This window comes from Giraffa tippelskirchi, chromosome 5 (assembly GCF_054371585.1).
Source record: "Giraffa tippelskirchi isolate mGirTip1 chromosome 5, T2T-mGirTip1v1.2.pri, whole genome shotgun sequence".
NCBI classification, from domain to species: Eukaryota; Metazoa; Chordata; class Mammalia; order Artiodactyla; family Giraffidae; genus Giraffa; species Giraffa tippelskirchi.
Window position 1 is genome coordinate 191,334,987 of NC_137279.1, and position 23,182 is coordinate 191,358,168.

The following is a 23,182-nucleotide window of genomic DNA, read 5'->3' on the forward strand; positions in this document are numbered from 1 at the left end:
CCCTGTCCATGTGGATGCTCCAGGCCAGAATACTGGAGTGGGTTGCCATGTCCTCTTCGAGGGATCTTCCAAATCCAGGGATCGAACTCAGGTCTCCTGCATTGCAGGCGGATTCTTTACCATCTGAGCCACCAGAGAAGCCCAAAGGTATCCACAAGAAGAACTAAAAAGAGACCACAAAGCGTAGAAAAGATCTACTGTGAGCCTGTGTGTGGTGGACGGAAGAGAGATGGGACAGAACCACAGACAGCCGGTAGAACAAGGGCGTGGCTTCATGCTGCTTACAGAGCCCTGGCGCATCATTTGGTCCTCACCTCCCTGGGAGTTAGGTAGGCTGGCACAGATTCCCTTGCTTTATAGAAACAGAGTCTCAGAGAAAAGGAGTTACTCGCTCAGTTCAGTTCAGTTCAGTCGCTCAGCCGTGTCTGACTCTTTGCAACCCCATGGACTGCAGCACACCAGGCCTCCCTGTCCATCACCAACTCCCGGAGCTTGCTCAAACTCATGTCCATTGAGTCGGTGATGCCATCCAACCATCTCATCCTCTGTCGTCCCCTTCTCCTCCAGCCCCCAATCCTTCCCAGCATCAGGGTCTTTTCAAATAAGTCAGTTCTTCCCATCAGGTGGCCAAAGTATTGGAGCTTCAGCTTCAACATCAGTCCTTCCAGTGAATATTCAGGATTGATCTCCTTTAGGATAGACTGGTTGGATCTCTTTGCAGTCCAAGGGACACTCAAGAGTCTTCTCCAACACCACCGTTCAAAAGCATCCATTCTTCGGCGCTCAGCTTTCTTTAGAGTCCAACTCTCACATCCACACAGGAATACATAGCTTTTAGTCGACGGACCTTTGTTGGCAAAGTAATGTCTCTCGCTCAGGAAGCTGTATTAAGTAGCATAATACAGAAAAGGGCATGCGTCTTTCGAGTGAAACTAGTCCAGTCCGCCTTAAACCTGAGAAACAGGCCGCGACAATCTTGGAAGCCCTGTGGCCGTCGCGCAGTCCTCCGGGCGGTCTCCTCAGTCTCGGGCGGGCGGAGAAGCCTCTTCCTCGAGCGGCTGCTGAGAGGGGGGGCCTGCGCGCTGTCACTCCGCGGGCACGCAGCCCCACCCACGTCGGCGCCGCCGCGTGCGCGCGCAGTCTGGCAGGGGGCGGGGCCCCGCGGCGCGTCCGTTGCTAAGGCCGCGCCGCCCCTGGCGACCGAGGGCCGCGGCCCCGCGCACGCGCCTGGACGGACTCCGGTGCACTGTGGGATGGGAACCCGAGCGGCGCGTCGAGGCCGGAGCGGGCGGCGGCGGCGGCGGCGGCGGGGTCGGCGGCGGCCGGGGAGCAGGGATTAGGCTCTGCGGCCGGCGGGGCGCGGCCATGAACGCGGCGGTGGTGAAGCGGACGCAGGAGGCTCTGGGCAAGGTTATCCGGAGGCCGCCGCTGACCGAGAAGCTGCTGAACAAGCCCCCGTTCCGCTACCTGCACGACATCATCACGGAGGTGAGCGCCGGGCCGGGATCGGAACCGCGGTGTGGGCCGGGTCCCCGTGTGCGGGCCGGGGTGCGGGCTAGGGTGCAGGTCGGGGGTCGGGGCCCATGTGGGGGGTCGGGGTGCGGGCCAGGATGCAGGTCCGGTCGTCGGGGCCCATGTGGGGGTCGGAGTGCGGGCCGGCGACCGGGATGCGGATCGGCAGTCAGTGTTGGGGTGGGAGTCGGGGGTGGGAGGGGTTCGTACCCAAGCTGGCGTCGGGGTCGTACCTCGCGTCGCCGAGCGCTGCCCCTGCCCGAGGAGCCCGGCCTCGGTCGGACGGATGACCCGCTGGGCCGCCTTCCCCGGGAGTGTCCCGGCTCTTGGGGAGCATTCTTATGTCTTCGCATCCTGCCTGAGTGTTCTTAGAGCAGATCTTCCACTCAGCCTGGCAGGGCTATTGCTGTGACTTTTTTTCCCTTGCAGTGTCTAGCACATGGAGAGTGCTTACAAATCCCCGGAGAAGGACATTATTTTTTTGTTAGCGCCCCACCCAAGTTTCCCGCAGCTCCTGTTGCGGTCACCCCATTGTTGTTTCGTCGCTAAGTCCTGTCTGATTCTTTGCAACCCCATGGACTGCATGCAGCACCGCCAGGCTTCCCTGTCCTTCACCACCTCCTGGAGTTTGCTCAAACTCATGTCCATTGAGTCAGTGATGCCATCCAACCATCTCATCCTCTGTTGTCCCCTTCTCCTCCCGCCTTCAATATTTTCCAGCATCAGGGTCTTTTCCAATGAGTGAGTTCTTCCCCATATTGGATGTTTCATCAATGCCTGTGGGTGGATTTATTGAAGGTGGTTGTTGGGGGACCTGGAAGGATTAACTATAGAGGAGCAGGGCTGTATTTGCTGATGAACGGCAGAGCATACCTTGAGATTAGATTAGTTGTCTCACTCTCTTGCCTGCTGGCTGGCGGGTTCCTGAGTGACAGAGGCTTGTTTGTTGGCACATCCCGGGCACGGTACACGGAAGGTGCACAGCAGACACTCACTGCTGAATGGCGTCAGTCGCGGCTCCCGTGACTCCAGTGTCAGCGCCCATCTCCATGGTGCGTCCGAGTGTGGTGTTGCCCTTGGGAACCCAGGTGCGCTCTCTGGACTTCAGGAATCAGGCTCAACTTGCAGGTGTCCCGGGCTCCTACCCTTGCCCATGTTGGTCCTTAAACTTCACTTCTCGATCCTTCCAACAGGGTCGGCATCTTACTCTTCCACAAACGGTGCTTTACTTGTCTTTGCTACCTTAGCTTATGATGTGGACCTCTCTGTGCTTATAAGCTGTGCTTAAAACTCTCAAACTGGCGTAACAGGCAAGTTTGGCCTTGGAGTATAGAATGAAGCAGGGCAAAGGCTAATAGAGTTTTGCCATGAGAACACACTGGTAATAGCAAACACCCTATTCCAACAACACAAGAGAAGACTCTACACGTGGACATCACCAGAGGGTCAACACAGAAATCAGATTGATTGTATTCTTTGCAGCCAAAGATGGAGAAGCTCTATACAGTCAGCAAAAACAAGACCGGGAGCAGACTGTGGCTCGGATCATGAACTGCTTATTGCCAAATTCAGACTCAAATTGAAGAAAGTAGGGAAAACCACTAGACCATTCAGGTATGACCTAGATCAAATCCCTTATGAGTATACAGTGGAAGTGACAAATAGATTTAAGGGACTAGACCTGATAGACAGAGTGCCTGATGAACTATGGACAGAGGTTCGTGACATTGTACAGGAGACAGGGATCAAGAAAATCCCCATGGAAAAGAAATGCAAAAAAGCAAAATGGCTGTCTGAGGAGGCCTTACAGATAGCTGGGAAGAGAAGAGAAGCGAAAAGCAAAGGAGAAAAGGAAAGATATTCCCATCTGAATGCAGAGTTCCAAAGAATAGCAAGGAGAGATAAGAAAGCCTTCCTCAGCGATCAGTGCAAAGAAATAGAGGAAAACAAGAGATTGGGAAAGACTAGAGATCTCTTCAAGAAAATTAGAGATACCAAAGGAACATTTCATGCAAAGATAGGCTCGATAAAGGACAGAAATGGTATGGACCTAACAGAAGCAGAAGATATTAAGAAGAGGTGGCAAGAATACACAGAAGAACTGTACAAAAAAGATCTTTAGGACCCAGATAATCACGATGGTGTGATCACTCACCTAGAGCCAGACATCCTGGAATGTGAAGTCAAGTGGGCCTTAGAAAGCATCACTACGAACAAAGCTAGTGGAGGTGATGGAATTCCAGTTGAGCTATTTCAAATCCTCAAAGGTGATGCTGTGAAAGTGCTGCACTCGATATGCCAGCAAATTTGGAAAACTCAGCAGTGGCCACAGGACTGGAAGAGGTCAGTTTTCATTCCAGTCCCAAAGAAAGGCAATGCCAAAGAATGCTCAAACTACCTCACAATTGCACTCATCTCACATGCTAGTAAAGTAATGCTCAAAATTCTCCAAGCCAGGCTTCAGCAATACGTGAACCGTGAACTTCCAGCTGTTCAAGCTGGTTTTAGAAAAGGCAGAGGAACCAGAGGTCAAATTGCCAACATCCGCTGGATCATCGAAAAAGCAAGAGAATTCCAGAAAAACATCTATTTCTGCTTTATTGACTATGCCAAAGCCTTTGACTGTGTGGATCACAATAAACTGTGGAAAATTCTGAAAGAGATGGGAATACCAGACCATCTGACCTGTCTCTTGAGAAACCTGTATGCAGGTCAGGAAGCAACAGTTAGAACTGGACATGGAACAACAGACTGGTTCCAAATCGGGAAAGGAGTACGTCAAAGCTGTATATTGTCACCCTGCTTATTTAACTTCTATGCAGAATACATCATGAGAAACGCTGGGCTGGAAGAAACACAAGCTGGAATCAAGATTGCTGGGAGAAATATCAATAACCTCAGATATGTGGATGACACCACCCTTATGGCAGAAAGTGAAGAAGAACTAAAGAGCCTCTTGATGAAGGTGAAAGAGGAGAGTGCAAAAGTTGGCTTAAAGCTCAATGTTCAGAAAACTAAGATCATGGCATATGGTCCCATCACTTCATGGGAAATAGATGGGGAAACAGTGGAAACAATGTCAGACTTGATTTTTTTGGGCTCCAGAATCACTGCAGATGGTGACTGCAGCCATGAAATTAAAAGACGCTTACTCCTTGGAAGGAAGGTTATGGCCAACCTAGATAGCATATTTAAAAGCAGAGACATGACTTTGCCAACAAAAGTCTGTCTAGTAAAGGCTATGGTTTTTCCAGTGGTCATGTATGGATGTGAGAGTTGGACGGTGAAGAAAGCTGAGCACTGAAGAATTGATGCTTTTGAACTGTGATGTTGGAGAAGACTCTTGAGAGTCCCTTGGACTGCAAGGAGATCCAATCAATCCATCCTAAAAGAGATCAATCCTGGGTGTTCATTGGAAGGTCTGATGTTGAAGCTGAAACTCCAATACTTTGGCCACCTCATGCGAAGGGTTGACTCATTGGAAAAGACCCTAATGCTGGGTAGGATTAGGGGCGGGAGGAGAAGGGGACGACAGAGGATGAGATGGTTGGATGGCATCACCGACTCGATGGACATGGGTTTGGGTAGACTCCAGGAGTTGGTGATGGACAGAGAGGCCTGGCGTGCTGCAATTCATGGGGTTACAAAGAGTTGGACACGACTGAGCGACTGAACTGAACTGAACTGAAAACTCTCAAAACCGACCCACATCCCCAGGGCTGTCTTGACTGGCCTCCTTGTTCTCCTCCTAAGCTAGTGCAGCACCTAGACTGCCCTGGACAGTGTCTGGGGAAGGGATGAGGCTGTGTGGAGACCCTGGTGGGACAGAACTGTGTAGGGAGCCTCTGGTGGGAGCCAGGCCTTGAGTGGCATCACCTCTCCGTGTGAAATGGGCAGGTGGTGTCCTCTGACCCAGGAGAGATCCAGTCACTTAGCCAGGAGGTGAGTGGCCGACTGCACCAGTTGCTGCCCCAGCCTGACACTTTGATTTTCTGTGTTAGTCCTGTTTTCTCACTGAAACCAGAAAGCCAGAAAAGAGGCTGGGGGCAGGGACTACCTCTTTCTGTGGGACCTGGTGTGGGCTTCTCATGGTGGCTGCTGTCCCCACTTCCTGCAAGGTTGGAGTGGGGAGGAAAGTTCAGGCAGGAATCGACTCCGTTGCCAGGTAGCCAGACTGTGGGAAGGAGTTCCATGTTCCCAGTCGGGATCCACTGGTCTGCTTTTCGCTAATCTACGGTCGAAAGTAATTTCTCTACCTGTGTAAAGATAAGTATGTTAATTGTCACTTATTTGATAAAGATGTTAGAACAATTGACATATGGAAAGCGTTTTCAAATAATACATGGCGATTCTCTTAGCAAAATTCTTTACTGCCTCTGAGTATCGTGTTCAAATTGCCATATTTTAGAATTTTAGTTACTGCTAAGCTAACTCCATATCTTTCATAAATTGAAACGTTGATCCTGTGAAATTAATGCCTCTTGTTGCTGGAAATGATTGCTCACAAGTTTACACACTCAGCACACTAGAAAAACCTCAAAAGGAGCAAAATGAAGAAGTTCTAGGAATATTAGATGCTCTTAATATTCCACTTCATACAGGAAAGGCTGGCGTGCTGCAGTCGTGGGGTTGCAGAGTCGGGCACAACTTAATGACTGAACAACAACCCCTAATGCACTTCCTGTCTCATCAGGGAAGTAACGGCACAGCTGTTGAGCAGTGTGAGGAGTATAAGCTAGCTAGCTGGAGCTTGGTCTCAAAGAAGGAGCTTGGTATTAGTGTGGCACTGTCTTTTTTTTTTTTTTTTTAAGCATGTCTTATGGTAATAAGTACTCTTTATATCTGCCAGGACACACACTTATAGGCATATTCATCCTTACTACATACGAGTGCAGTCTGATATTTTCCGGTTGGTTTTATTTTTTAAAAATAGGCTTACTGCTACCCATTGCATTGACTTTATAGTGACCTGCCACAGGAGAACCTCTGGTCTGAGCGGACCCAGGACACTGGTGCGTCTGGGAGTGAGGAGGGGCAGAAAGCATCACCACCCCGCAAACCTGACTGAGGGGTAGCTGGGAGGTCCAAGTTGACTGGGGAGAGGGAGTGGTGAGGGGAACAAAAAAACGTGATGTGGCAACAGACACCCCCCCATGCAGCACCCGCCCACCCCCCGCAGGGTCCCAGGAAGTGATTGATGCAGTGGTGAGGGGCAACCCAGACCGGCAAGTCCCCTTTCTTCTCCAGATCCGTGCTCTCCACACTGCTCTGAGTGACCCTCAAAAGATGCCTGTTTTCTGCTTTTGGACCTCTTGGGGCCTCCTTGTGGTACTGAGGCTGAGTCCATATTTCCTGCTGGCTTCTAAAGCCATCTGGGTCAAGCCCCTGCTGGCTCCCTGGCCTCAGGCCCCTCCTGTCAAAGGCCATCTGCCCCTTGAACGGATCTGCTTGACCCCGGACCTTGTGGGACTGTTTCTCTGGCCTGTATGTGCTCCCCCAGTTCTTCTCCGGTCTCAGTTTGGACTGGCTTTCTTCCAGGAAGTGTTCCCCGACACCCCGGGCCCTGCTGCAGTTGGATCAGGGGAGATCCTGTCCCCACTTAGCGCTCTGCAGGTCCATCCTGTTTACCTGTCCTTGCAGCCAGGGTGACTTCCGTGAGGATCAGGCAGACTCTGCCTGGGACGCGTTCCCCGCATGTGGCAGACGCTGGAATACGTGTCATGTCAGCGGAAGGATGACGCCTGGGTGTGGGCAGAGCCCGATGCCCTCAGCATGGGGCGGTGGGTGCAGCTGAGCCCCGGGCTGTCCTGGGGTGCTGACGTGACCTCGCCTTTCCTTTTGAAGGTGATCAGGATGACGGGCTTCATGAAGGGCCTCTACACGGACGTCGAGATGAAGTCCGACAACGTCAAGGTAGGTGGGAGGCGCTCTGCCCTCGGACTTTAGAAGCTGTGCTCCTGGGCTGACCCGGGGCTGGAGCACGAGGCTGGTGGCTCCGGGAGTGCCCCGCAGCCTCCTCACCTCCGCTTCCCCCAGCAGCTGCATGGCACGCTATGTCAGCCTTCAGAAATGCAGCTCGTGTTCTGGAGGCGGGTGCCAGCCCATCAGCTGAAAGAAAAAGCTTTACCGAACTTCTATTTGGTGGTGGTTATAGAGAATCAGGAGTTCTAAACTGGATGCGCACCTAAAAATAGCTTTTTGTCCAAACAGGAAACTGGGCCTGTTGAACATCCTGAGGATAGTGCAAGCTCTTTTTCAAATATTTTAATATCTGTGTTTCAAATGGAAATATTTCAGGATAAAGACGCAAAAATTAGCTTCCTGCAGAAGGCCATAGACGTGGTGGTCATTGTCTCTGGAGAGCCGCTGTCGGCGAAACCGGCTCGGATCGTGGCCGGGCATGAGCCCGAAAGGACCAACGAGCTGCTGCAGAGAATTGGAAAGTGCTGTCTCAGCAAGGTAGCGCCGCCCGCTCCGGAGCTGGGAGCTGTGCACACCTGGAAGGGCGACACGCAGGGGAGGGCGACCAGGCGGGGCAGGCGGGCCACCCCAGGCAGTGGGCAGCGTTGGAGGAGGGGGTTTAGCCCTGTCCTTGCAGTCCGAGCCCCCCTCTCCTGGAGCCTGAGAGTTACAGCAGTGGTTTAAAGCTCTGCAGTGAACAGGGGAGTGAGTGCCGGGCACAGATTCCCCGAGCTGTTGGTGTGCCGTGGGGTGCCCCGGGCACCCTGCCGGGGGGCACGTGACTAAAGGCTCCACGCCCAGCCTCCCAAGCCCTGCACGGCTCCTCTTCTCGAGCCCCCTTCCAGCCTGAGCCAGGGTGGCCGGAGGGGTTGCTTCTGTCCGTCTGGGGGTTTACGCGGTGTCCCTGTTCTCCGCCGGTCTATCCAGCCCCCCTCACGCTTCCTGTCCTCCCCTCTGTCTCCCCGGAGGAGTGTGTGCGGAGCTCTGCTGCCTTCCGAGAAACCCCGATGTGCTCATGCGGGGCTGGATTTCTTGGGGGTCCTCACCACTGGCTGGAATCTGGGCCTCTGTGGCCTTGCCGTCCCTCTGGGGCCGTTGGAGGAGGTCCCCCGGGCCCCCCTCCTTCGTGGGATCGGAGTAGCCCCCAGCGGAGTGGAGCTGGACCTTTGTCAAGGGCGTGGCGAACACAGCCCTTGATGGACGGGACGGGCTGGAGGCTAGGGGCTCGCCTTCCACACTGCCGAGGTGGGAGAGGCGGGTTCCAGCTCACACGGCAGGCAGGGAGTGGGGAGTGGGGTCAGACTGGCTCCTGGGGCCGCAGGAGACCCCCGCCTGGTGGGTCCAGGCTTGGCGACTCAGCTGCCCCAGATCCTGCTCGATGCTCCCTTTCCAGAAGCGGATCTGACAAGTGATTCCTGCTGGATCCTCTGCCCCCTGCTCCGGGCGCCTCACGAAGCCCCGCCCCTGTTGTCCTCTGCTCTCAGCATCCCCTGGTGCCTGCCCCCAGGTCTCCTGCCCTGGCCACTCCCTTGCTTGCGCTGCCGTTTTCTCAGGGCCGAGCTGCCTCCCTGGCAGCCTGTGGGGTAGGCTACTCCTCCTGGGGTCCCCGTCACGGTCCCCCGGCACGCTGCACCGACTTGGTGGTTGTGTTTGGCCGTCTCGCTGGTGTGCAGCGTGGCCTTGGCCCTTGGTCTAGTGCCCGGCATGCAATGGGCACTCAGCGCAGGCTTGCAGAAAGACGAAGTGTGTGGGCGAGTGGGACTCCTGACCGAGGTGTCCGGGACTCCAAGGGCAGTCAGGGATGCTGCCCAAGGGATTTTGGCTTCTGATGGGACTCCAGTGAGATCATTCCTCAGGCCGGCCTCTGTGGCCCTGTGAGAGGTGTGGGGCAGCTTCGACGTCCTTGACAGCACACATGGCCACGCTTGGCAGCTTGGCTGGAGGGAAGTGGGGTTCACTTAGCTTGAGTGGACTCTGGTGTTAAGGACTGGAATGCTGGAGGGGACAGCTCTAGGCAATGCTGTACGTTGTCTGTGATAAAATTCATTTCCTTTAGAAGACAAAGAATCGTTTACTGAGCAGTCTTTGCTGACGCTTGTGTATTAAGCATACTGATTTCATTACAACCTTGCATTTTCTCTCCTCCCGTTGGGACTAGCTCTCCAGTGATGACGCTGTGAAGAGGGTGTTGGCCGGAGAGAAGGGGGACGTGAAAGGACGGCCCTCACTGACGTCCAGACCCCAAGAACTGGATAATAAGAACTTGAGGGAAGACGAGTCCAGGGTCCAGAAAGACAAAGAGGTGAATCTAAGTTCAGTTCAGTTGCTCAGTCATGTCCAACTCTTTGCGAGTTACCTGTGTCTAAAATAGCAGGGCCTTTTGTGGTTCAGGTAGACAGTTTGTAAGTGATGCTGTTACTTGGCTTTTATTCCAGGATCGTGGAGGAAATTCTGAACTAAACGAGAGAAGTACAAGCAGAGATCAGAAACAGAAAGAGGAGTTAAAGGAAGAAAGCAAGCCCCGAGAGAAGGAAAGGGACAAGGACAAGGCCAAGGAGAACGAGCGGGACAGGCACAAAGAGCCGGAGCGAGACAAGCACCGCGAAGGCGACCGGGAGCGCGCCAAGAACCGGGTGCGCCCGGACAGGGAGAGGGACCGGGACCGCGGCCCCCGGGAGCGCGACAAGGACGCGGAGCGCAGGGGCGAGGGCGGCAAGGAGAAGGAGCGCGCCAAGGAGCGGGAGCGGCGGCGGCTGCGCACCGGGGAGCTCTGCAGGGACCCCGAGCCCGAGCGGAGCCGCGAGCACGAGCGTGAGCGTGAGCGGCCGGAGAGGAAGGTGCGCTCCCTGGGGCCCCTCCGCGGGCGCGGCTCCTCCTAGCATTCAGACCGCTTTTAGGTAACCGCCTTCCTTAGGTCACCCGACCTAAAATCACGGCCAGCCCGGAGTCCTCGCAGAACCCGAGAGCGCTGTCTGCCGCGTGCACGTGTGTCGGGGTGTTTTCCTGGCGGCCGGGGGGCGGGCAGACCCTGTGGCCTCGTGAGCGGTGCTCCGAGGCCGCCCTCCGTGTGGGGGCCCCCCGGCCATGGGCCTGGCCGCCTGTGTTCAGGGTGAGGGCCGCTTTCTAAGTCTCTGGGGCATTAGCCGGGGAGTACAGTGAGACCCCAGCATACTGAATTCCTGCTCAATTCAAGTTCTCAGGTAAATTTAGCATTTTCCAGAAAATTCATTTGGTTTCAGTGTTTTTTTTTTTTTCCTCAATGTTGAGGTTATTTTGGAGTCCCTGTGGATAGGGTAAGTCTCCTGTCAGGGCTGGCTTTGCGGACTCTGGTTCTTGTGGGGACGTCGTATAACCGTCAAGTGTCCTGGGGAGGCCCTGGAAATTCTCCAGCTGCTGGGAAAGAGGATGCTGAGGTCTAGACCAGCTCCAGGGTCTGCCCGAGTGCGGTGGCAGGTGGCGAGGGGCCAGGCTGAGCCCCCCTCTGTCCTGCCACGATGGCCATCTGGTTTTGTGACTTGGCATCCCGGGGCTGCGGCTCTGGGAGGTGAGTGGGCCCGTGGGACCAGCCCAGCGCCAGGCCTGGAAGCTGGTCCTTTTGGTGGTTTTGTTGGTAACGTTAGTGTGCCGCCTGGAACCTCGGGGTCCTCCCAGGAACGTCCAGAAGTCAGGTAGCTCACCATGCTCTGTGTGTCATAAAAACCGAGACACCCCCCCCCGTTTTTGCCTCTGTTTAAATGGGGTCTAAGGAGAGTCTTTTCCTCTGACCTGGCTTTTTGTGGTGCTCAGATATTCTCATGCATTTTTCTATACAAGGCAGCCCCTGCCTGGGCACCTTCTTTGCTATCCGGGCCTTCAGACCCAGGCTCCCCCCTGTGATGTGCCCCAGGGTTGCTGGTGGTGTGCCTGCCACTATGGGTGGACACCTGGGCCGTGCTGGACGGTGAGTGAGCATCTGAGACGGGGTGATGGGGCTGTTTCCGCTCCCAGCTGGTCGTCCTTGGCCCCAGTGGGTGCGCACAGACCTGCCGTGGTGATCCTGCTGGCCCGGCTCCTCTGTGTCCAACTGGGGTGCCTCTGTGGAGCGGGGCTCTGGGGGGGCAGGCTGTGCTCTCCCCCGGGAGCCCCCCAGAGGCCCGAGCTCCAAGGCTTCTGCGAGGGCAGCTCCGGGAGGAGGAGACGGCTCTCACCTGGGTCCTGCCGGGTGGTCTGATCGGATCCCTTGATGTAGAAGAGACGCTGGTGAGACGTTCTTAGCCTGTGAACCCCCGAGTGTGTCCCCGTGCGGCAGTGGAGGTGTGAGGTCGGAGTGGCCACGTCGGGGTGCTCCCTCCTCCCATGTCTGCGGGCAGCTGAGTGCTGTGGGCAGGGGGACCCGGGCACGGAGCCCGGCCCACACAGCAAGTGCTTCAGATGCAGTCTGCCGCTTCATGATGAGGTCACGAGGACACTGAATTGTCGAAACATTGAGCAGCCACCCATCGCTTTTCACGGAGGAAAATCTCAGCATCTGATCAGCTGTGTCCCTTCTTATGTTGACACGTTTCTGAGAGTTGACTTAAGTGCGAGGCTTCCTGAGGGGTTGATTTAACCTCTTACAGTTTTCACATCATGTTTGTCTTGAGAGTGCATTCCGTCGGGAAGAGAGAGTGGTTTCTTCTCAGAAGCTGGGACGAGGGTAGTGTTGCCCGGGGTGTCGGAGCTTCTGTCCGCTCCAGATCCCCGTGTGTCCCTGGAATGTTTGCGGGAAGCTTGGCCTGGTGGAGGGACCGCAGGGCCCAGGAGACACTGCTCCCTGCCGTTTCCCACCGTGCCCTGCCTCTGACGCCTGTGGCCTCCTGGCCGCTCCTGTGGGGGTCCCGGCTGCACAGTCGCTGCTGGGGGTGGGGACCGGGGTACGACATGGTGCTCCCGTGTGAGGGGTTTGTCCGTCAGCCTTAGAGAAGGTGTCTCGACGTGTTTTTAGATTTTACAGACTTGAGTAATTCTACAGTTTGAATTTTTTTTTTTTACAGTCATCAAGCTCAGGAGAGATGTCTAAAAAGTTATCAGATGGATCTTTTAAAGAACCCAAAGCTGAGACAGAGGTAAAATTTGAAAAATAACTATAAGAGGTGTAAACCTGTAGCTGTGTTGAAATAGGACGTGCTGTGCCGGGGGCCTTCCTAGTGCTCGGAGCCTAGCGCGCGGGAGCCCACGTTCTGTTGTGAGAGGAACGATGTTGGTGGTTTCCTGCCTGTGAAGTGGACGGGGCGTGTGCGTCCTCTGGGCTTCTGGGCCGGACTCCGGGGCTCCTTGTCCCTGGGGCATGTGGGTCCTCTGGGCTTCTGGGCCGGACTCTGGGGCTCCTGTACCTTTGTTTCACAGGTGTGACGGGTGGTGCGCAGAGGGACCGGGTCGTGGTGTGGGAGTGGGTGGGGTGGCTCTCCGGGTCAGTGTGGGGGAGGTCAAAGTCACCAGGCAGACGGGGTTGGAGGGCTGGCTGGAGGGGCCCTTCCTGCTGTGCCTGCCCCGGGGGGACCCTGCACTGTGTTTCCCGTGGATGGGGTACCGTCCAGGCCGTGCCCTCCTGGGGGTGTTCAGACTCCGCCTGACTTCATCATCCAAACTGCATCTCGGAAAGTGTATCCGGGCAGCTGCAGGGAAGATGGGTGGGCGTGGAGTGGATGCCGTGGGGCTGGTTAGGAGTCCGCACGGCAGCCTGAGAGAGGGGTCAGGCGGGGAACTGCACCAGTGGCCAGAGGGTCAGCCTGTGGTGTTTGCTGTGGTTTATGCTCTGTTTAGACACATGGGGTAGGTTTCCACTCTCAGAGTTGTTCACAAGCACACTGAAGTAATCAAGCTTGTATCCACAGAGGTCGAGGCCTCATAAACTCAGCTGGTAAGACAGTGATTCTCAAGGGATGGTCAGTAAGTGGCTGACCTTTTTGCTGCTGCTGCTGCTAAGTCGCTTCAGTCGTGTCCGACTCTGTGCGACCCCATAGATGGCAGCCCACCAGGCTCCGCCGTCCCTGGGATTCTCCAGGCAAGAATACTGGAGTGGGTTGCCATTTCCTTCTCCAATGCATGAAAGGGAAAAGTGAAAGTGAAGTCGCTCAGTCGTGTCTGACTCTTAGCGACCCCATGGACTATAGCCTACCAGGCTCCTCCGTCCGTGGGATTTCCCAGGCAAGAGTACTGGAGTGGGGTGCCATTGCCTTCTCCAGCTGACCTTTTTAGAGCTGTACAAAAAATGAGGGATTCTGTGTTTAGTGTGAAGGCAGTTTCGGCTTCCTTCTGACTCCCTATCTCAGGTCCAGTTCTGCGTTTAGCGTGAAGGTGGTCTCGGCTTCCTCTGACCCCCGCTCTCAGGCCCGGCCGCCCCGATCGCCCTTGCTCCCTGCTCTCGGGTCCGCCACCCCGATCGCCTTCACTCCCCGCTCAGAGCCTATGGGTGTTATCATGCTTCCTATTGGCCCTTTCCTCGAGCTTGAATAATAAATCTGCTCATGATGTTGCTGGGTGAGGCATCAATTAATTTTTTTCTTTTTTTTTAAGACTGAGGTTTCCACCAGAGCATCCAGGTCAGTGACAACAAGGACGTCAAAGCGGCGATCCAAGAATTCAGTGGAAGGTATCGCACAGTTTATCATATAATGTATCTGAAAGTATCAGACTCTGCCTTAACCACAGCATCCACTGGTGAAAAGCTTCTGTGGATAGAATGCAGGTTTGCCTTTGGAAGGAATGAACAGAGACTGTGTGAAAAGGATGCAGATACATGGCCTTCACATCCGCACACGTGTGCGTGCACCTGGACGCGTGTGTGAGCTCACGACACCAGGGACAGAGAAGACCTTTTGCTGGAGATCTGTGTTCTGATCTAAAAGATATGATTCAGTGTTTTTTTTCCAGAAGTATCTGTTAGTCTTCCGTGTCTCTCTGACTCTTCTGAACGGGTAGGCTAGTTTCATCCTGACACAGGGACATGGAGAGCATCCTGCCCTTAGGTGGTGTTTACAGACTGTCTAAAACAGTGTTTAAAACAGAGCAGAAACTGTCCCTGGGGGTCATGCTGAAAGCTGAGGCTGAAGAGCCTGGCCTGGGTTTGCCCGAGGGTGGTGCCTTGTTATGACAGACCAGGGGAAGAGTGTCAGTCTGTCCAGGGCGGGGGGGGGACAGACGGAGGCCAGCCGTGCTGGAGGCTTTCAGTGGAAGCACGGAGTTACTTTGAGTGAGCAGTCGTAGTTCCCGAAAAAGTCATCTTTTTCCTAAATTGTAAAACTTAAAGAAGTATAGCAAGAATGTAGTTGTTGAAATTCTTCATTGAGACATTAAACTTAGATGGTACGTTTCAATCTTTGACATTGATAAATGCGTTAGCGAATGTTTTTGTGCCAGAAACTTCATCTGTCTTTCAGGCCGTCTCTATGGGACAGGTTTCCAGGTGTGATTCCTGGCACAGGGGCTGGTAAGGACGTACTGAGGTTTCAGCTGTGGGGGAGACTGTCTCTGCCCTCTCCCCTATATTTTCTTCTGGGATTGTTTTGAGCCCTTGCTGATGTTCACAGACAGAAAGCCCTCAGAGGCTGAGTGCTCTTACTTTGCGTGAACTTCCTTAATGTGGGCATCCCTGATAGCGCAGTTGGTAGAGAATCTGCCTGGAATGCTGGAGTCCCTGGTTTGATTCCTGGGTCAGGAAGATCTGCTGGAGAAGGGATAGGCTACCCACTCCAGTATTCTGGTCTGAGGAATTCCATGGACTGTATAGTTGCCAATTTTTAAATAAGTGTTTGTTTCTTGTATCTTTTTAGTTTTTTAATTCTGTGTTTGGTTTCTGACTTGCCTAGGTGTTTAATTTTTATGCACCACCAGTCCTTTTTCGTGTGGTTTGTCCAGAGATTTGAGGGATGAAGATTTTGTTTTCTCACGTGTCTTCGTATTTACACTCTTTGATTATCTCTCTTATTTTAATTTGGGATATAAAGCCAGACTCTGGGTTTGTTTTTCCGTAGTCACTTGCCAGGTGGTCCGGGGTCGCCTCCTAATGATCACGCTTCCTCCCCTGCCCCGCGGTCTCCCTGCAGGCTGTCTGGGGTCTGGAGTCGGGTGTATTTGTGTTTGTCTTACTCTACCGTTTTCTGTTTCACTGTCAGTTCCCTGTCATTTTTCTTTTCAAAAAAAAAAATTGAAGAGCCATTTTATTTGCTTACCGTTGCAGAGACATGTTCCAGTCACTTGAGTTTCATGAGTCAGACCCACCTCCTGAAAACAGACTTGTCAGGAGGTGCCTGCACTTGGGTGAAGCCTGGGCTTTGTTCTGGGGACGCCTGGACCCTGCTGCTTTCGAGTTAGACTGGGGGGTTCCCTCTCCAGAGACGTGTGTGCGGTGCTTGGGTGTGTCCGCCAGTCAGGGATCGCCCAGTTGTTTTGTTTTCAGATCTCTGGAAATGGTACATCTTTCTTCACCTCATTAATTTTTTGGACTGATCATTGTTGGACTATACACAGAAGCTTTATTGATTTATGTGGCTGTGTCTTCAGTCTCGCCTGTATCGAATCTTAATGCAGAGTTGTTGCATTGGTTTTCTTCATTTTCTAAGCTGACGGTCATGTCATCTGCTTTTCTTGTCTAATAACTCAGGGTGTTTGCATCTGAGTTAACCGGTGAGCTTGTACCGTAAGGTTCCTTTTATGTGGTCTTTAAGAGATTTGGTTATCAGAGATTTGCTGGCTTTGCGACATTAAGCTCTACTGAGCTGTTGTCAAATCGGTGAACTCTTTTTTTTCTTCCCTGCCCACTCACCAAGCATGGACCTATTAACCCCAGGCCCTCACCCAGCACAGCTGGCACTGCCCCCTCTTGTAACAGGTAGTGTTCGGGCGAGTGTCCGGCACCCAGGAGGTGTGCGAGACACAGGCGCTCTGTGTTCCTGCTGAGAAAAGAAGCCTTGAGTTTACTAGAAGGGTGGGGTCGGGGCAAGTGTCATGTTTGTTAGACATACTGAGAATCTGAAAGCCATTCCAGAATCTCTAGAGGATCCAAAAAGCATTCTCCAAAGAATATGAGAGGTTTTTTTTGTTTGCTTATTCTTAACTGGTGAATTGTAGCAAAGTGAAGCACTTTCAGCTAGTGAATGCATTTTAATTTCATTTGTTGAATAATATGCAGCATTACCAATTAATACATGTTTTCATTGTGCAATTTCATGTCAGGAAGAAGGGACTCTAGAACCAGTGAAAATAGTCTCTCCCCTGAAAAAGAACGTAACTCTTCCTACAGTAAAGCTAAGAAGGAGCATGCCGTGAAACAGTTCGGTAAGACTGAGTGAGCACCAGGGGAGGCTGAGAGTGTGCGCTGGCGAGTCGGACCTTTAGCTCGGGATCCTCTGCTTGGTCACTGAGCAGACGGAGCCCTGTGGCTGCTGCAGTGGAGATGCACCTGCTTGGCTCTGGGAGGGGGACCTGGAGCTGGAGCAGTGCCCTCGGCCGGCCGGGGTGGAGCAGGGCAGAGGGGACGCCCACCCTGAGGTCCGAGCCACAGGGCGCCCCACACCCCCCAAGTGAAGGTTGCCTGCCACGGCTCAGGCCCTGGCCGATGGTCCACAGGAGCCTTCCTTTGTTCTGCAAATGTCTGTGGGGTCCCTGCCCTCATCAAGAGTATGATCTAGAGGGGGAAGACAGATAAGAAGGAGAGGTCAGCGTGTATACCTTCTATCAGATAATAAGGAGAGGTCAGGATGTACACCTTCTGTCAGATAATAAGGACAGGTCAGGGTGTACACCTTCTATCAGATAATAAGGAGAGGTCAGGGTGTACACCTTCTATCAGATAATAAGGAGAGGTCAGGGTGTACACCTTCTATCAGATAATAAGGAGAGGTCAGGGTGTACACCTTCTATCAGATAATAAGGAGAGGTCAGGATGTATACCTTCTATCAGATAATAAGGAGAGGTCAGGGTGTACACCTTCTATCAGATAATAAGGAGAGGTCAGGATGTATACATTCTGTCAGATAATAAGGAGAGGTCAGGGTGTACACCTTCTATCAGATAATAAGGAGAGGTCAGGATGTATACATTCTCTCAGATAATAAGGAGAGGTCAGGGTGTACACCTTCTATCAGATAATAAGGAGAGGTCAGGGTGTACACCTTCTATCAGATAATAAGGAGAGGTCAGGGCGTACACCTTCTATCAGATAATAAGGAGAGGTCAGGGTGTACACCTTCTATCAGATAATAAGGAGAGGTCAGGGTGTACACCTTCTATCAGATAATAAGAGGTCAGGGTGTACACCTTCTATCAGATAAAAAGGAGAGCTCAGGGTGCACACCTTCTATCAGATAATAAGGAGAGGTCAGGATGTATACCTTCTATCAGATAATAAGGAGAGGTCAGGGTGTACACCGTCTATCAGATGATAAGGAGAGGTCAGGATGTATACCTTCTATCAGATAATAAGGAGAGGTCAGGATGTCTACCTTCTATCAGATAATAAGGAGAGGTCAGGGTGTACACCTTCTATCAGATAATAAGGAGAGGTCAGGGTGTACACCTTCTATCATAATAAGAGGTGAGGGTGTACACATTCTATCAGATAATAAGGAGAGGTCAGGGTGTACACCTTCTATCAGATAATAACAGGTCAGGATGTATACCTTCTATCAGATAATAAGGAGAGGTCAGGGTGTACACCTTCTATCAGATAATAAGGAGAGGTCAGGGTGTACACCTTCTATCAGATAATAAGGAGAGGTCAGGGTGTACACCTTCTATCAGATAATAAGGAGAGGTCAGGGTGTACACCTTCTATCAGATAATAAGGAGAGGTCAGGGTGTACACCTTCTATCAGATAATAAGGAGAGGTCAGGGTGTACACCTTCTATCAGATAATAAGGAGAAGTCAGGATGTACACCTTCTATCAGATAATAAGGAGAGGTCAGGGTGTACACCTTCTATCAGATAATAAGGAGAGGTCAGGATGTATACCTTCTATCAGATAATAAGGAGAGGTCAGGGTGTACACCTTCTATCAGATAATAAGGAGAGGTCAGGGTGTACACCTTCTATCAGATAATAAGGAGAGGTCAGGGTGTACACCGTCTATCAGATAATAAGGAGAGGTCACGGTGTACACCTTCTATCAGATAATAAGGAGAGGTCAGGGTGTACACCTTCTATCAGATAATAAGGAGAGGTCAGGGTGTACACCTTCTATCAGATAATAAGGAAAGGTCAGGGTGTACACCTTCTATCAGATAATAAGGAGAGGTCAGGGTGTACACCTTCTATCAGATAATAAGGAGAGGTCAGGGTGTACACCTTCTATCAGATAACTCGGAGAGGTCAGGGTGTACACCTTCTATCAGATCATAAGGACAGGTCAGGGTGTACACCTTCTATCAGATAATAAGGAGAGGTCAGGGTGTACACTTTCTATCAGATAATAAGGAGAGGTCAGGGTGTACACCTCCTATCAGATAATAAGGAGAGGTCAGGGTGTATACATTCTATCAGATAATAAGGAGAGGTCAAGGTGTACTCCTTCTATCAGATAATAAGGAGAGGTTAGGGTGTACACCGTCTATCAGATAATAAGGAGAGGTCAGGGTGTACACCTTCTCTCAGATAATAAGGAGAGGTCAGGGTGTACACCTTCTCTCAGATAATAAGGAGAGGTCAGGGTGTACACCTTCTCTCAGATAATAAGGAGAGGTCGGGGTGTATACCTTCTATCAGATAATAAGGAGAGGTCAGGGTGTACACCTTCTATCACATAATAAGGAGAGGTCAGGGTGTACACCTTCTATCTGATAATAAGGAGAGGTCAGGGTGTACACCTTCTATGAGACAATAAGGAGAGATCAGGGTGTACACCTTCTGTCAGATAATAAGGAGAGGTCAGGGTGTACACCTTCTATGAGATAATAAGGAGAGGTCAGGATGCATACCTTCTATCAGATAATAAGGAGAGGTCAGGATGTATACCTTCTATCACATAATAAGGAGAGGTCAGGGTGCATACATTCTGTCAGATAAGAAGGAGAGGTCAGGGTGTACACCTTCTATGAGATAATAAGGAGAGGTCAGGATGTATACCTTCTATCAGATAATAAGGAGAGGTCAGGGTGTACACATTCTCTCTGATAATAAGGAGAGGTCAGGGTGTACACCTTCTATCAGATAATAAGGAGAGGTCAGGGTGTACACCTCCTATCAGATAATAAGGAGAGGTCAGGGTGTATACATTCTATCAGATAATAAGGAGAGGTCAAGGTGTACACCTTCTATCAGATAATAAGGAGAGGTCAGGGTGTACACCTTCTATCAGATAATAAGGAGAGGTCAGGGTGTACACCTTCTATCAGATAATAAGGAGAGGTCAGGGTGTACACCTTCTCTCAGATAATAAGGAGAGGTCAGGGTGTACACCTTCTCTCAGATAATAAGGAGAGGTCAGGGTGGACACTTTCTCTCAGCTAATAAGGAGAGGTCAGGGTGTACACCTTCTCTCAGATAATAAGGAGAGGTCGGGGTGTATACCTTCTATCAGATAATAAGAAGAGGTCAGGGTGTACACCTTCTATCACATAATAAGGAGAGGTCAGGGTGTACACCTTCTATCTGATAATAAGGAGAGGTCAGGGTGTACACCTTCTATGAGATAATAAGGAGAGGTCAGGGTGTACACCTTCTGTCAGATAATAAGGAGAGGTCAGGGTGTACACATTCTCTCAGATAATAAGGAGAGGTCAGGGTGTACACCTTCTATCAGATAATAAGAGATCAGTGTGTACAGCTTCTATCAGATAATAAGGAGAGGTCAGGGTGTATACATTCTGTCAGATAAGAAGGAGAGGTCCGGGTGTACACCTTCTATCAGATAATAAGGAGAGGTCAGGATGTATACCTTCTATCAGATAATAAGGAGAGGTCAGGATGTATACCTTCTATCAGATAATAAGGAGAAGTCAGGGTGTACACCTTCTATCAGATAATAAGGAGAGGTCAGGGTGTACACCTTCTATCAGATAATAAGAGATCAGTGTGTACACCTTCTATCAGATAATAAGGAGAGGTCAGGGTGTACACCTTCTATGAGATAATAAGGAGAGGTCAGGGTGTACACCTTCTATCAGATAATAAGGAGAGGTCAGGGTGTACACCTTCTCTCAGATAATAAGGAGAGGTCAGGGTGTATACCTTCTATCAGATAATAAGGAGAGGTCAGGGTGTACACCTTCTATCAGATAATAAGGAGAGGTCAGGGTGTACACCTTCTATCAGATAATAAGGAGAGGTCAGGGTGTACACCTTCTATCAGATAATAAGGAGAGGTCAGGGTGTACACCTTCTATCAGATAACTCGGAGAGGTCAGGGTGTACACCTTCTATCAGATCATAAGGACAGGTCAGGGTGTACACCTTCTATCAGATAATAAGGAGAGGTCAGGGTGTACACCTTCTATCAGATAATAAGGAGAGGTCAGGGTGTACACCTCCTATCAGATAATAAGGAGAGGTCAGGGTGTATACATTCTATCAGATAATAAGGAGAGGTCAAGGTGTACTCCTTCTATCAGATAATAAGGAGAGGTCAGGGTGTACACCTTCTATCAGATGATAAGGAGTGGTCAGGGTGTACAACTTCTATCAGATAATAAGGAGAGGTCAGGGTGTACACCTTCTCTCAGATAATAAGGAGAGGTCAGGGTGGACACCTTCTCTCAGATAATAAGGAGAGGTCAGGGTGGACACTTTCTCTCAGCTAATAAGGAGAGGTCAGGGTGTACACCTTCTCTCAGATAATAAGGAGAGGTCGGGGTGTATACCTTCTATCAGATAATAAGAAGAGGTCAGGGTGTACACCTTCTATCAGATAATAAGGAGAGGTCAGGGTGTACACCTCCTATCAGATAATAAGGAGAGGTCAGGGTGTATACATTCTATCAGATAATAAGGAGAGGTCAAGGTGTACTCCTTCTATCAGATAATAAGGAGAGGTCAGGGTGTACACCTTCTATGAGATAGTAAGGAGAGGTCAGGGTGTACAACTTCTATCAGATAATAAGGAGAGGTCAGGGTGTACACCTTCTCTCAGATAATAAGGAGAGGTCAGGGTGTACACCTTCTCTCAGATAATAAGGAGAGGTCAGGGTGGACACTTTCTCTCAGCTAATAAGGAGAGGTCAGGGTGTACACTTTCTCTCAGATAATAAGAAGAGGTCGGGGTGTATACCTTCTATCAGATAATAAGAAGAGGTCAGTGTGTACACCTTCTAGCACATAATAAGGAGAGGTCAGGGTGTACACCTTCTATCTGATAATAAGGAGAGGTCAGGGTGTACACCTTCTATGAGATAATAAGGAGAGGTCAGGCTGTACACCTTCTGTCAGATAATAAGGAGAGGTCAGGGTGTACACCTTCTATGAGATAATAAGGAGAGGTCAGGATGCATACCTTCTATCAGATAATAAGGAGAGGTCAGGATGTATACCTTCTATCACATAATAAGGAGAGGTCAGGGTGCATACATTCTGTCAGATAAGAAGGAGAGGTCAGGGTGTACACCTTCTATGAGATAATAAGGAGAGGTCAGGATGTATACCTTCTATCAGATAATAAGGAGAGGTCAGGGTGTACACATTCTCTCAGATAATAAGGAGAGGTCAGGGTGTACACCTTCTATCATAATAAGAGGTGAGGGTGTACACATTCTATCAGATGATAAGGAGAGGTCAGGGTGTACACCTTCTATCAGATAATAACAGGTCAGGATGTATACCTTCTATCAGATAATAAGGAGAGGTCAGGGTGTACACCTTCTATCAGATAATAAGGAGAGGTCAGGGTGTACACCTTCTATCAGATAATAAGGAGAGGTCAGGGTGTACACCTTCTATCAGATAATAAGGAGAAGTCAGGATGTATACATTCTATCAGATAATAAGGAGAGGTCAGGGTGTACACCTTCTATCAGATAATAAGGAGAGGTCAGGATGTATACCTTCTATCAGATAATAAGGAGAGGTCAGGGTGTACACCTTCTATCAGATAATAAGGAGAGGTCAGGGTGTACACCTTCTATCAGATAATAAGGAGAGGTCAGGGTGTACAATTTCTCTCAGATAATAAGGAGAGGTCAGGGTGGACACTTTCTCTCAGCTAATAAGGAGAGGTCAGGGTGTACACCTTCTCTCAGATAATAAGGAGAGGTCGGGGTGTATACCTTCTATCAGATAATAAGAAGACAGGGTGTACAGCTTCTATCACATAATAAGGAGAGGTCAGGGTGTACACCTTCTATTTGATAATAAGGAGAGGTCAGGGTGTACACCTTCTATGAGATAATAAGGAGAGGTCAGGGTGTACACCTTCTGTCAGATAATAAGGAGAGGTCAGGGTGTACACATTCTCTCAGATAATAAGGAGAGGTCAGGGTGTACACCTTCTATCAGATAATAAGAGATCAGTGTGTACAGCTTCTATCAGATAATAAGGAGAGGTCAGGGTGTATACATTCTGTCAGATAAGAAGGAGAGGTCCGGGTGTACACCTTCTATCAGATAATAAGGAGAGGTCAGGATGTATACCTTCTATCAGATAATAAGGAGAGGTCGGGATGTATACCTTCTATCAGATAATAAGGAGAAGTCAGGGTGTACACCTTCTATCAGATAATAAGGAGAGGTCAGGGTGTACACCTTCTATCAGATAATAAGAGAT

The 23,182-nt window shown here is 50.9% G+C and overlaps 1 protein-coding gene across 22 annotated transcripts in view; it reads left to right on the forward strand.

Annotated features, from left to right (window-relative positions):
* Positions 1-1,240: 1,240 nt before the first annotated feature.
* IFT54 (intraflagellar transport 54) overlaps positions 1,241-23,182 on the forward strand; it is a 73,759-nt gene continuing 51,817 nt past the window's right edge. For 15 of the 22 annotated variants that reach the window (XR_014053961.1, XM_081491274.1, XM_081491276.1 and 12 more), the window contains exons 1-7: positions 1,241-1,488; positions 7,357-7,425; positions 7,810-7,971; positions 9,632-9,775; positions 9,909-10,310; positions 12,486-12,557; positions 14,008-14,083. Coding sequence is in view for 21 of the 22 variants with exons in the window: in XM_081491274.1 (XP_081347400.1) it covers positions 1,366-1,488; positions 7,357-7,425; positions 7,810-7,971; positions 9,632-9,775; positions 9,909-10,310; positions 12,486-12,557; positions 14,008-14,083 (1,048 nt within the window). In the remaining variant the exon portion in view is untranslated. Of the gene's footprint in view, positions 1,489-7,356; positions 7,426-7,809; positions 7,972-9,631; positions 9,776-9,908; positions 10,311-12,485; positions 12,558-14,007; positions 14,084-16,665; positions 16,768-23,182 lie in introns of all 22 variants that reach the window. The other 7 variants (XM_081491270.1, XM_081491273.1, XM_081491269.1 and 4 more) reach the window with 1 other exon arrangement.